We start from the raw sequence: 14,168 nt of genomic DNA on the forward strand, positions 1-14,168 counted from the left end.
CACAGGCGTTAAGCCTCAGCAGGGGGCTCCGAACTTGGCCACTTTTAAGACTTTGTGGACTTCAACTCCCAGAATCCCTCAGCCAGCAAAGCTTTGCTGGCTGAGGAATTCTGGGAGTTGAAGTCCACAAGTCTTAAAGTTGGCCAAGTTCGGAGACCTCTGGGTTTAAGGGACTTGCTGCGGTTGATAAAAGTTAAGTCACCCGGTCGCTAAGTGAATCTGGCTTCCCCTTTTGACTTTGTCAGGTCCCAAAAGGGGACCGGGCGACCCCGGGGACACAGCAACGGTCATAAGTATGAACCAGCTGCCAAAGCGCCTGAATTTTGATCCCATGGGGATGCTACAAAGGTCGCAACTCTGAAAAGTCGTCATAAGCCACTTTTTTTCAGAGCCGTTCTAACTTTGAACCGTCACTAAATGAACTGAGTTCCAGGGCTGAGGGCGTTTCTTCATCCTCCTCACCACATGCAGCGCTTTGCTTAGGACTGCCTGCTGCTTTGACACACCATGGCTGCGGCTTCGCTGTAATTTGCAAGGAAGCAGGAGAGGAAGAGCACTTAAGAATAGAACGAACGAGCCGGAAGGGACCTTGGAGGTCTTCTAGTCCAACCCCCCTGCCCAAACAGGAGGACCTATTCTATTTAGGGGCTGGACTAGAAGACCTCCAAGGTCCCTTCCGGCTCGTTCGTTCTATTCTATTCAGATAACTGTTTAGAAGCACTGAGGCTTTTGAGCTCTGGGATTGGAGAAGACGGGCCAAAACGGAGAGATCAAACCCCTCAACCCGGCAGTCTCTCTTAAGGCAAAGACCAGGCTCAAATCCACTTGGAAAACCACATTATGAAAACCCAGCTCTGCAGAAGCTGGGAGAGGTGGAAGGAAAGAGGGCAACCAGCTGCAAAAGGGGCTGGCTCAGTTAGGGTGGAGATGGGGGCCTGGTTGGAAGACTGAAGGACCAACTGGGGGACAGATTCTCTCGAAGAATATCTAGGGCAGGGGTGTCCAACCTTGGCAACTTTAAGACTTGTGGACTTCAACTCCCAGAATTCCTCAGCCAGCTTTGCTGGCTGAGGAATTCTGGGAGTTGAAGTCCACAAGTCTTAAAGTTGTCAAGGTTGGACACCCCTGATCTAGGGGGTCCCTCTGAGCTGACAATGACTTGATGGAACCTAATGTTGTACGCAGATTCGCCCTGCTGTTTTGGGACCATCCATTCAGCCTCGATCCCCCCAACGGGCACAGGCCACTGAAATCCCCTAAGAAACTTGAGGGATCGTGTTGTGGTTCGCCGGCAGCAGAATCGGACAGTGGGGAAGAACAGGGACCAGTCCGGGAGTCTGGAGAGGACTTAGATGACGGTCCTGTGTCCGATGCAGAGTTGAGGCCAGGACCACCTGGGAGTGGGGTGCTGACTCTGGAGCCTTCAGAGTCTGGCAGCAGCGAGGCAGAGGAACAAGGGGAGCCTGTTCCCAGGGCGCGTGTGTGCAGAGCTGCTAGAAGGTGAGCACAGCTGAAACAAAAGGGGCAACTCAGGAGTAAGGCTGGGAGGTGATTACCCCTCCCTTAAGGGATAAAAGTCAGGCCAAGATTATGAAACTTTTGCAGGAAGCAAAGTAATTTGATCGGTTCCGAGTCATCTTTGAAGTACTGTGTACTTTGGTTTTTTCTTCTACTTTGGTTGGTTTCTTTTATAGTTAATTTGATACTTCTGTTTTTGGCAGCATTCCACAGAAGTGAAACGTGTGTGCTTATCTTGGGGGACTGTTTAAGATTCGGCTGGGAATGAAAACAATTTCCAGCGTTGCAATAAAATAGGGTTTTCCTTTTAAAACAAGGATGTGATTAATGACGATTGACGAAGCATGGGTCAGAACAGGAAGGTTGATGGTTTGCGGTCCCAGAAACTTGCAGGCTCTTTGGAACAGCCGCTTCTGTGTAAAGCTGGGGACCCCAATAAACCGTAGGCCGAGTTACGTGTGAAAAGTGCTCCAGATGCGCAAAATATTTTATTTTAAGAATGTACAGTGTCATTTGTAACATTTAGAACAGAAAGTGGCTCTTCTGGGTAGAGGAAACCTGATGCTCGGTGGTCATCGACACAGAGAAATTCAAGAGAGGCAGAGGTCTAAAAGGGACAAAAAACACCTTGAACAAATTCAAGACAGCTGGAAGAGAGGCCAGCAAGTGGCTGAGACGAGTTCTGCCTTTTTCCCCCCCACAACTCTTTGCCCACAATCCTTGGAAATGTGTTTTAAGACTCTCCAGAACCCAGATATGTAGAATTAAGCCACAGAGTCGAGCATCAACATTTAAAAATTCTTGACCAAGCATTGGTCTTCTGGACTGGCCTTCACTGCACCAACCATTAGTTCCCCCTTGTTGCTGTTCGGGCTCACAACCTATGACAGCTTTGAAGAGTTCCTGCAACTCTATCCGAGGCCTATTTCACCTCTCTTGTTAGAGAGGCTTGCTAATTTAATTAGAAAGAAAAGGGGGAATAAAAAGGACGGCCAGGTAAATCATGAGCTCGGACAGTGGGAAACGGGGAAAAGTCTGAGATGGAAGAAGGGAAATTTCCACAAGTTTTTAAAAATAAAACGCTAAGCCCTTTTTGAGCTGCTATGGAGTTATTGGAGGGACCCGAGTTTCAGAAAAGGAGCCATATTGCACTTTCAGGAGGAATCATCATCAGAAGGGGAGAACATTGCAAAATGCTATACAAGGAGCTTCTGCTCAACTCTACAGTTTGTTTTACAAGGAGCCCAAGACGCAAACTACATATACACTAAAGAAAATCCACTTCCAATGAAATCTTAAGATTACAAGTCACAGTTGTTGTTGTTTTTTCTTTTTCTTTCCCTCTATTCATTATACAATTTCTCTGGTTTATTTGGATCAGCTACATTTTCCCTCCCGGAAGGTCAGGAGCGAGGGAAGGCCGACAGGAAAAGAAAATCCCCACCAATCCTGTTAAATGTGCCAGATGAGCAATAAACCCCAAGGAGGGGTTTATGTGCATAAAAAACAATGCCCCGATCCCTCTAAGGCCACAAACTGTCATGTTAAAAGGTGACACGGGAAAAAGTCTTGTCGTAGTCGGAGCAGCTGGACTTTTAGCAAAGCCGAGGAGGGAAACTGGGGGGGGGGTGCCCGAGCTTTTGGGTTGAGGCAGCTCCAGCTGCCTTGCTCCTGTGGCTTGATTTCTCCAGTCCTGCTTGACATCTGACTGTCTCAGCCAAAGCGTTGGGTAAACGAGGAGAGCATTTGGTAATCGACGTCGGCCACGGTCTCCATGGGGGAGGCCCCCCGCCCAGATGGATTCTCAATTTGAGAAACGGCACCCCGTTGACGCCTTTGGGGACTTTCTTGTGCTGAGAGACCGAACGGAGGCTATTTTAAGGTGGGGTATTTTCTCTGCCCAAATCGGCTGAGTCGGGAGCTAGCCGGAGCTGCAGAAGGCTGGGGGACACACACACACAAAAAGAGCAAGACAATACAAGAGCAACACAATAGATACAAACTCAAGGTTAATCGCACCAAACTTGATTGCAGGAAATACGACTTCAGCAACAGAGCGGTCAATGTCTGGAATACTCTGATTCTTTGATTTCTTCCCCAAACCCCAAAAACTTGAACCTTAGACTCTCTACTATTGACCTCACCCCCTTCCTAAGAGGCCTGTAAGTGCACCAACGTGCCTACCATCCCTGTCCTATTGTTTCTTTTATTTTTCTTATATGTACCCATTTCATGTATTCATAACTACGTATACCTATTATCAGGGGTCCCCAACCACCGGGCCGCGGACCGGTCCCGGTCCGTGGAGCACTTTGTACCGGGCCGCAAAGAAATTTTTTTAAAAAATGGCGGCTTTCTTCGCCTTCGGTGAATGCTGCTGAGATCAGGGATCAAGGACACAAATGAAAGAAGGGGAGGGAGGAAGCAACCGAAGCCTGTCCTGCTCTCTGGCTCAGCTCTCTCAGTCGCTTTCTCGCTCCTCCACCAGCCCAGGAAGAAACTGCTTCAAAGAAGCCGGGGGGGTGGCTTTTCCTGTCGCCGCAGCTTCCCAGCGCCCGTTTCACCCCACCCCGCCGCCAATCAATCCAGGTTCAATCCAGTGCTCCGTTCTGCCTGCCTGCCTGCCTTCGTTTCTGGTAGTTTCGGAGCAGCGGCTGAGAATAATAACTATTCGCCTCTTTTACTCAGCCGAAGCTGCTCCGAAACTACCAGAAACCAAGCGCAGGCAGGCAGGCAGGCAGGCAGGCAGAACGGAGCACTGGATTGAACTGCGGCGGCGGGTGGGGGTGAACGGGCGCTCGGAGGAGCTGCGCTCAAACCACCAGAAACGAAGGCAGGCAGGCAGAACGGAGCACTGGATTGAACCGCACGCGGGCGGCGGGGTGGGGGTGAACGGGCGTTCGGAAGAGCTGCGCGGACAGGAAAAGCCACCCTGAAGGCTTCTTTGAAGCAGTTTCTTCCTGGGCTGGTGGAGGAGCGAGAGAGCGACTGAGAGAGGAACGAGGCAGACACCTGAGGGATGAGGCTGAGGGAGGGAGGGAGACACCTGAGGGATGGGGCTGATGAAGGCAAGGCCGAGAGGCGAGGCTTCTCAGCCGTCCTGCAGGGACTATCTGTCGCTCAGGGTTGCAATGAGGAGGCATTGGCGTTCCCTGAACTTGGTGGTTTGCTGGCAGACGTTTTATTACCCGACTAGGTAACAACATCAGATGTTACCTAGTCAGATAATGAAACGTCTGCAAGCAAACCACCAAACTCAGACTCCCCCCCGGTCCTTGAAAAAGTGTTTCTGCGTGAAACTGGTCCCTGGCACAAAAAGGTTGGGGACCACTGCCTATTATCTTGTAAGCAATTGACAAACCAAATAAAATAAATAAATAAAAATAAAAGACGGTTTTCAATCAATCAAGGTAACTGAATAGCTGGAGACAAAAAGAAACCCTGCAGACCCAACTACTTGTTCTGTTTGAAATCCTTCTCTTGGGTTGTGTTCAGGGGTGGGCTCCAAAAATTTGAGCAACCAGCTTTCTGCATGGTTGCTGGGTGGGCGTGGCCATGGTGGGGGTGGCCTAGACCAGGGGTGTCCAACCTTGGCAACTTTAAGACTTGTGGACTTCAACTCCCAGAATTCCTCAGCCAGCAAAGTGCTGGCTGAGGAATTCTGGGAGTTGAAGTCCACAAGTCTTAAAGTTGCCAAGGTTGGACACCCCTGGCCTAGACAGCCTCCTGCACCACCATGGCAAAGGGGGGGGGGGCGTTTTTGCCCTCCCCAGGCCCCGGAGGCTTTCCTTGAGCCTCCAGGAGGGTGAAAACGGGCTCCCCCAGGCTCCGGAAGCCAGAAATGGGCCACCCAGAAGTTCTAGGAAACCGGAAATGGAGCCATTTCCAGCCTTCCGGAACTTCCGAGAAGCCCATTTTTCGCTCTCCCTGAGCCTCTGCGCAGTTACCTGGCATCCAAAACGGGCCACGTGGAGACTCCTGGGAAGGGCGTGGCAGTGTGGGAGGAGCAGGGAGGGGCGGGCAGTGCCAGCCAGGGTTGGGATTTGCAGGTTCGCCGAACTAGGCAGAACCTTAGCTAAAGGATCGCCCGAATCCATGCGAACCCGTAGAGGGTCAACCCTGGTTGTGTTTAAAGGCAAAGCGAAAGATCTTCCCAGTTCTGTTCCAAATCAGATCCCAATCCTCAAAGCTCAAACAGAAGACTATATTCCTAGCCAATCCATGGTTGAAGCAAACATTTTTGACCCTGAAGCCACCCAAAGGATTGAATACAGGCTGGTGACAACTCATAAAACACCCCTATGCCTGTTTTAGTAGTTGCCATTAAAAAAAAGGGGGGGGGGAGGAAGGAAACCTGGAACAGCAGTTGAAAGTGAAAGTACATTCCAACTCTTCTCTTTAAAAGTTTGTAACTAAACTACCAGTTTTTGCCTGCGAATATGTTTAATTAGAGAGCGTGAATGATGACACGCAGCCCGTGAAGGTGCTCAATTGGAGAATCTGGTTGATGAGACCCCCAGGGTGGAAGGGGAAAACAGGGTCACAGGGGACTGTAAATTACCTATGCCAGAGTTGGCTTCATACAGGGCGGTGCCTCTATGTCGCCTCCAATAAATCCTTTGAAGTTTTTTGAAGTTTGGCTCGAGAATCATGATTTCATTAGGGCAATTGCTGGAATCCTGACAACTGGAGCATATCTTTGCTCCTTAGGCAAAGCCTTACAGAAAGTGGGGTGTATGGAGGAGGGGGCTTGTCTAGTTTTGCAACACTCGCATCGGAGGGAGGGGACCTAAGGCTAGGAGGAGGAGGAAGGCTGTACCTGTGCAAACTGAGACGGATTGTAGAACTGGACAGCACCAGTCGGGGGATCTCCAGGAGGTGCCTACACAGAACAAGGAGAGAGTTTGCTATCACTGAGATGCCAGGGAAAAAGTCAGGCAAGCTTGCCTTGTGTGCCTTGGTCAAGCAGGGATTCCACAATACTGCAGCAAGAGGACGACACACACAAATGCCAAAACTGGAAGGAAAACCGAACCTGCCCCCCCCAACTCACAGGGAAGCTTCCGTGTTACCGATAGGAGCAGCGGTGCACGCAGGCTGTTGTCACAGAACAAAGGCACATGCAATGACCCTGAAAAGGCTCATTTGGGGGAGGGTGGGAGCAGCCCTCGAAACATGCAAGAGGAGCAGCGGAAAGGTTAGCCGTGCCGAGTGCTCGAAGGATGCCCAGCTGGTTGGGGGAGCAAGCCATGAGCCTGCCTGGGGTCCCCGTGGGGGTGCAATCCCCCCCCCGTTGCTTCCACGGGAGCCCCAAAGATGGATGTGTACAAAGATTGCAATGCTTGGTTCCTTCTGACAGGACCTGGGAGAGGGTTTCTCAGCCATGGCAACTTTTAAGACACGCAGGCCAATTCTGTCCACGCGCCTTACATTCTCCAAGGCTGAGAGACCCTGTTCTAGGAAGTCCAAGGCTCTAGAAAGGGACTTGCTTTGAGGTTTCTACCAGATTACAGATTAACAGAGTTGGAAGGGACCTTGTAGGTCATCTAGTCCAACCCGCTGCCCAAGCAGGAGACCCGACACCATTTCTGACAAATGGCAGTCCAGTCTCTTCTTGGAAGCTTCCAGTGATGGAGCTCCCACAACTTCCGAAGGCAACTTCTGTTCCATGGGTTGATTGCTCTCCCTGTCAGGAAATTCATCCTTATTTCCAGGTTGAATCTCTCTTAATTCAGTTTCCATTATTCCTTGTCTAACCTTCGGGTGCTTTTTGAAAACAGCTTGTCCCCTTCCTCCTCTCTGTGGCAGCCCCTCAAGTATCGGAAGACTGCTATCATGTCTCCCCTGGTCCTTCTCTTCCCTAGACTAGCCAGGCCCAGTTCCTGCAACGTTCACAGTATGTTTTAGCCTCCAGTCCCCTCATCATCCTGGTTGCTCTTCTCTGCACTCTTTCTAGAGTCTCAACCTCTTTTTTATAGTGTGGTGGTGACCAAAATGGATGCAGTACTCTAGGTGTGGCCTTACTAAGGCTTTATAGAATGGATTAGTACCTCCCTTGATTTTGATTGTATCACTCTGTTAACGCAATTTAGGATTGCATTGGCTTTTTTGGCGGCTGCTGCACACGGCTGGCTCCTATTTCACTGGTTGTTTACTTAGACTCCAAGATCCTTCTCTCAGTTACTGCTATGAAGCCTGGCTTCACCCAATCTATATGTGTATTTTTGGTTTTTCTTGCCTAAGGGTAAGACTTTATATTCATAACTCTCATAAATCCAGCTGAGCACCAGGCCTTTTCGACTGGCTTCTGAATGCCAGCTGGAACATCGGTTGGAAAATGTTGATTGTGTTCTCACAGCATCAAGGGTGTCCCCCAACCTCTGTCTGCATCTGAGTCTCGGTAAGGGAGAAGAATGTTGCAAAGCGTGGAAAAGGCAGGTTTTTGCATTCAGCAAAACGTTCTTTTTTTTTCATTTTGGGGATTTCGGAAAGGAACACAAAATTTTCACGGAGCAATTTTCCAGCAAAAACAAGGTCTCTGCTCTTGGGTCTTCTATGCTTGTTGAGACACGTGGTTTGGTAGTTTCTGGTGATTTTTTTACTCACTCATGCAACACAGAAATTGGGATAGAATCCTAGGGCTGAAAGGGAGGAGTTCTTATACCCTTCCAGACAAATGGTTCTCCCAATCTGTTCTTGAAAACCTCCAGCCATGGAGCCGCCGCAACTCCGGGAGGCACGTTGTTCACTGATTAATCACTCTCACTGACAGGTAATTAATTCTAGGTTGGATCTCTCTTTAATGAGCTCCCACCCGTTACTTCTTGCCCTGCCCTCTGGTACTTTGGAGAACGAGCCAATCCCCTCTTGTCTTTGACATCCCCTTGAGTACTGGGAGACAGCTGTCATGTCAAATGACATGACATCACATAGTATGATATAGACATGATATTGAGTGGGGGATCTGTGGCCCCTGAAGTCCTTTTGGGGGGGTCTTCCCCAATCTCCCTGCTGACAGAATTGCTGTTTCTTGTCTATCTTGATCTAGATCAGGGGTGTCCAACCTTGGCAACTTTAAGACTTGTGGACTTCAACTCCCAGAATTCCTCAGCCAGCTTTGCTGGCTGAGGAATTCTGGGAGTTGAAGTCCACAAGTCTTAAAGTTGCCAAGGTTGGACACCCCTGATTTAGATACAAATGCCTTCACCCTTCCAAAAGACCCCCTTCAATTTCTCTCCAGTAATCCTAGCCCAGTATCCATTGGATCACCATAGTAGTGATAAAGAACGAACGTAACTCAAGAGTTGAAACGAGGGGTGCTGGGTGCTCTGAGCTGCTTCTTGTCTGGCAGATGTTTCCTTGCCCCCAAAGTACGTAACATCGCCAGCGCTCAGCCTGTAGAGATTCTCCGTCCTCCAGAGGTCCTGGCTGTCCCAGAGGAGCTTTTTCTGGAGGCAACTGGGCTTCTTGGTTATTTGAAGACGTTTCGCTTCTCATCCAAGAAGCTTCTTCAACTCTGACAGGATCGTGAAGAATTGATGCCAAGGACCAGCTGTCTGCAAGGAATGTAAATCCTTCCATCCCCTACTGTCCTATCAGAGCTGAAGAAGCTTCTTGGATGAGAAGTGAAACGTCTTCAAAGAGAAACCAAGAAGTCCACCAGTTTGGGACGATCATCAGTGCTAGAAGGGAGAGGGGCTTGCTCTCAGTTTACGTTTTGGGGGCTGGTCCCTACAGTGTTGGCGGACGTGGCCTTAGAAGGTCTTCGGTTGGGCTGTTTACTGAGCCGCCAAGGCTCTTTTTATGAACGTGATGAAGCTGGCAGGGATATCCATTTTGTTGAAAGGATGCTGTACAGACGGCCCGTTTCCTTTTTTTCTTTGCTCTTCGGGAATGCTGTGGTATGTTTGTGCTCATCTAAACAGAGTTCTTACACACAGCTTCTCTTGTGGGAGGTTGTGTTATTAGTTTGGTAGTGGAGCACTTGGCTGGTGTGTGTGTGGGAGGGGTTTGCTACCCTGGTGTTTTTACAAGGTCCTGTTTTATTAAACGTGTGGTCTATATGCTCGTCATTTAACAACCCCGTAATCCCTTGCAAGGTGGGAGTCGGGGCAACTGAATGGAGCTGAGCGTTTACCGGCCGGATGCCTTTCCTGTCGCCAATGTGGAGTTTTTACAGCTGGTACATTCTCATTGTGCCCAGAGAGAGAAATATCAGTCTCTACCTAGGATCGAACTCACAGCCTTCTGATTGTCAGGTGAGAGCTCCACCTCTAGGCCAAAAAGTGTGGCCTATATACCTGGTCCATATTTTGAGTTTGTATGTATAGGAGTGCTATTGATTCCAGATGTTGCATTACAACCCCTGCTATCGGTCCTGAAAGTGGGGATCCCATTAATTTGTTGATAAGTTTACCCATCAAACTCTAAGTATGTCGTTACACCAAAACATATCCTGATTCAGCACATTTGGCCTTTTCTATTGTTTTTCAGTCGCTATCCCGTTCCAGGCTGGACAAAACCCCAATCGGGACCCTTTTTGGAAGTGGGGGGGGGGGGGCGACTTGGACTATGAACCCAGCATTATAGAAAAGCAACCATGTTTCCTCAGCCAAGGAGAGCTGGTTCAAAAAGAGGCTGGTACTCCACTTCCCTGGTTTAGGGGCCAGAAGACTTCATCACTACGGTGACGTGTTAGTTTGGATGGAAATGCCAGTTGAAAATGTCAGAACTGGGGCAAGATACGATGGGGGGGAAAGGAGGTACAAGGAGCAGGGAAAGAGAAGAAAGAGGAGGAGGAGGGCCAGCCAAGGTACCTGATTTAAATGCTGGCTGACTTCACGGGATAATGAACTCATTGAACTAGAGCGCGAAAGCTACAAAACAGCAAAGACACACAACACACACACAAAAAAAAAGAATCAAAGTCACCATGCCAGCCTCTGCCTGCAACTCTCAGCTAAATTTTTGTTCGTATCAAAAGGGGGGGGGGTAGGGGTGTCCCAGGGCCAAAAGTTAAATTATACATATCTCTAAGTGCAAGTTAGCTTTGCTTATAAAAAAAAAAAGGCACTTTCTGGGTTATGAACACCTCAGGTGCAATTCAAGGCCTTGGGTTGGATTTTAAGAGCCTAGCGTTTTCATGGCACTTCACGTTAAGTCAAACTCATGCACAAATAATGTTCAACAGAGGAATGAGGGTTCCTCAGCATGGCAGACCCCTTCAGAAGAGGCGGCTGTATCTTCAGTTCCCAGATACAGGTTGCCAGGCCAAACCTTATGCTACGTTTACCTCCTTCCGGTTCCAATTCTTCCTGCTTCCAATGGCCTTTAGCTCTGGAGTTTGTTACCTGCTATTTTCCCTTGCAAAGGTGGGCCCAGAAGCATCTGGCAGGTGCCTCAAAGGCTCAGAATAGCTAACCTGGCAAGGGACGCTTACCTCTCCAGACTGGGCATCCCCTGGATTCGACGCAGGAAGCTCAGGCCCAGGTGGAAATGCAGCAGAATTTAAGTACTGAAAGACAAAAAGAAAGGAAGGAAGGATGCCATGAACTGTGGACATGTAGCAATGACCCAAGAGAATCCCAGCCGAAATTATCCACGGCTAAGCATTGGCCCGAGCATTTTATAAAATCCAAAAGTACTCATGTTATTGTTAAAGTTCTCCTTCATGTGGAGAGAAGAATCAGTGCAATAATTAACACCAGGTAGGCCTTGATTTATGACGGTTTTAACCACGGTGCAAAATTATGATGCCTCAGCAATCCCCGTGATTGCAAATCCAGGCATTTGGCACCTGGCTTGCATTTTCAACGGGGTTGCAGTGCCTTGTTGGTGACATGACTGTGATGTGTGTCTGACAAAAACATCAACTGGAGAAGCTGGGTTGGTTTCATTACGGTGGTGAAAACGGTCACAAAATCAGGTTCACTCACAGGACGGTTCACTTTGGGACCTGCATGACCTACAACAGAAATTCTGCTTCCCTGTGGTTGTAAGCTGAGGACTACCGTATACGTTTCTTCTTATTCACATGTCTTTCACCAGTTTTGCTGTTCTCTCTTCTCTCACCCAGGCTCAAACCCCTGCTCGGCCCACAGTTTTTCACTGGCATCCAACAACTGAATTCTCAGCCAGTAAGGCTTTTTTAAAAAAATATTGTTTTTATTTTACAAAATAAAATATAAAATACAAAAGAAAGAAAAGAAAATAGGAAATTAAAGGCGGGAAAAGGAATGGGGAAAAGGGGGTGTGAAATACAAGGGGAAAGAGAAGGGAGGCACCGACTTCTACCTCTTCCTAGTACAGTACAAGATAAACACCCTCCAACAGCCTCAACTTTTTTGCTTTGATATATATTTAATATATAACTATTTAATATATAACTATCTGATATTTAATATATAACTAGCCATTTCTGTCACACCAAATAGTTGCAGAACTGGTGTTATAGAAATAGCCAGGGAGGCGTCTGAGTGGGGGCTTCGAAGCCCAGCTGCTGCCTCCAGGGTCTCTGGGGCCAAAAGTCCCACCTCTCTAAAAGGAAACCACATTGGCAACTCTAACTTACTGGTACTTCTCCAGTTGACTCAGGGTTGGTGTCGTTGCCTGGTGCCACCTGATCTTGAGCCACTCCACCCTCCAGCGGTGTTTGCTCTTCAGGAACTGTATGAAGAGGTCACAGGTTTAAAACAAAAAACAAAAAAAACCCCACCAAACTCTCTGTCCCTTCCCACGGGTGTCTGCATAGGGCAGGGGTCTTCGAACTTGACAGCTTTAAGACTTGTGGACTTCAACTCCCAGAATTCCTCCTCCAAGTCATGTTAGCTCAGGAATTCTGGGAGTTGAAGTCCACAAGTCTTAAAGCTGCCAAGTTTGAAGACCCTTGTTGTACATGTTTGACAAACAAATAAAATAAATAAATAAAATAATAAATAAATCCAGAATTCTGGAAGAGAGGAGAGTTTTTTGCGATGTTCTTTCGGGTGTTTGAAGAGGGAAATCCCCTGCCCCCACCTCTGCCTCTCTTATTCTGGGGCTCAGCTGCCTTCAAAGGATGCAGCTTCCAGTTTGGCCCCCAGATCATCCCTTCTTGATCCTGCGCGGCTTCCAGCATGCGCCGTGCCCCCTGATGGGAGGAGTTGTGACTCAAAGCAGCTAACATACCTAATGTTCCTCCTAGTTTCCCCAAAGCAACAACCTTGTGGGGTGGACTGGACGGAGAGAAAATGCAGACCCAAAATTCCAGCCACCTTTCGTGCTTATTCAGGTGGGACTAGAACTCTCCGTCTCCTGGTTTCCGGCCTGGGACCTTAAACAGTAGACCAGGGGTCCCCAAACTTGGCAACTTTAAGGCTTGTGGACTTCAACTCCCAGAATTCCTCCTCCAGTCATGTTAGCTCAAGAATTCTGGGAGTTGAAGCCCACAAGCCTTAAAGCTGTCAAGTTTGGCATAGGGTCTTCCATGGAAAAGTAGCCAAGCTTGAAATGGGCGTTCTCTCCCATGATGATCTCTGGCTGGCTTTAGGGGAAACTTCTTCTCAAGTTAAAGGCTTCAAAGTTATTCTGAACTGCAGTCCAAAATTATGGAATCTGTTGGTTTTTAAGGCAGTGCTTCACACACACAAAAAAGACATGTTGTTTAAGCGTTAACACTAACCATTCAGAGAACAGAGAATTCAAGAAGAGTATTTTCACGAACAGAATAATTATAACCTAAGCTCGTCGACAAGAGGCAGTCTATCGAAAACTTGTGCCAATTAATTCAATCTCAATCTTATATTTTCCTTGCAAAAGATGTTCAACTAAAATCAGCCAACAGCTCTCCCCACCCACCTTCCCTCTTCCTTGGAAAGGGAAGCAGAAAAAAACAGCAGCTGGGAAGGGAGACGGACGGACGGGCAGGCAGGCTCCAGACTGTGGCTTTTCCTCGCCTTCTTCCCGCCTGCCTTTAACTCACCTGAGTTGGGTACAAACATGTTGGCAGGGATGGGCATCGGGGCCAAGGGAGCAAACAGGTCAGCTGGTGCTGGAGCAGGAACGGGGGACGTGGCTTTGCTTGGGTTCAGGATGTCCACGTAGCGACCTTTACTCCCTGCTGCGAAGGGACAAGCAGAGAAAAAAAAGGGCTCGTTCCGGAGAACTGAGGAGGAGACAGAAGAAGCCCCTCAGGGAATAAGGGCCCTGTGGGCGGCGGCTGTGCCAGGCAAGGGGACAAAAGCTCTCAGGCAGAGCCAGGAAAACGGCTTCTGCCTATCAAAACAGGCTAATTAAGATGACGGCAGCACAGTGGTTAGAGTGCAGGACTGCAGGCCACTTCTGCTGACTGCTGGCTGACTTCAATTTGGCAGTTCAAATCCCACCAGCTCAAGGTTGACTCAGCCTTCCATCCTTCTGAGGTCGGTAAAAGGAGGACCCAGATTGTTGGGGGCAAGAGGCTGACTCTATAAACTGCTTATAGCAGGGCTGTAAAGCACTGTGAAGTGGTATATAAGTCTAAGGATTATTGCTATCTCTCTATCTCTCTTTATCTATCTATCTATCTATCTATCTATCTATCTATCATCTATCTAGCTGTGGTGGTGCAGTGGTCAGAATGCATCTATCTGTCACTGGCTATCTATCTACCAGGCTCAATCTCATCCATCTAT

General features: G+C 48.6%; 1 protein-coding gene across 1 annotated transcript in view; it reads right to left on the minus strand.

Moving 5' to 3' along the window:
• Positions 1–1,987: 1,987 nt before the first annotated feature.
• SEC16A (SEC16 homolog A, endoplasmic reticulum export factor) overlaps positions 1,988–14,168 on the minus strand; it is a 66,949-nt gene continuing 54,768 nt past the window's right edge. The window contains 6 exon segments of the mRNA XM_087944255.1: positions 1,988–3,459; positions 6,338–6,400; positions 10,335–10,394; positions 10,958–11,032; positions 12,089–12,183; positions 13,478–13,615. Coding sequence (XP_087800381.1) covers positions 3,391–3,459; positions 6,338–6,400; positions 10,335–10,394; positions 10,958–11,032; positions 12,089–12,183; positions 13,478–13,615 — 500 coding nt within the window. The 3' untranslated portion in view covers positions 1,988–3,390.

This window comes from Notechis scutatus, chromosome 15 (genome assembly GCF_049901735.1).
Source record: "Notechis scutatus isolate UNSWTSFEM ecotype Mainland chromosome 15, rNotScu1.2, whole genome shotgun sequence".
NCBI classification, from domain to species: domain Eukaryota; kingdom Metazoa; phylum Chordata; class Lepidosauria; order Squamata; family Elapidae; genus Notechis; species Notechis scutatus.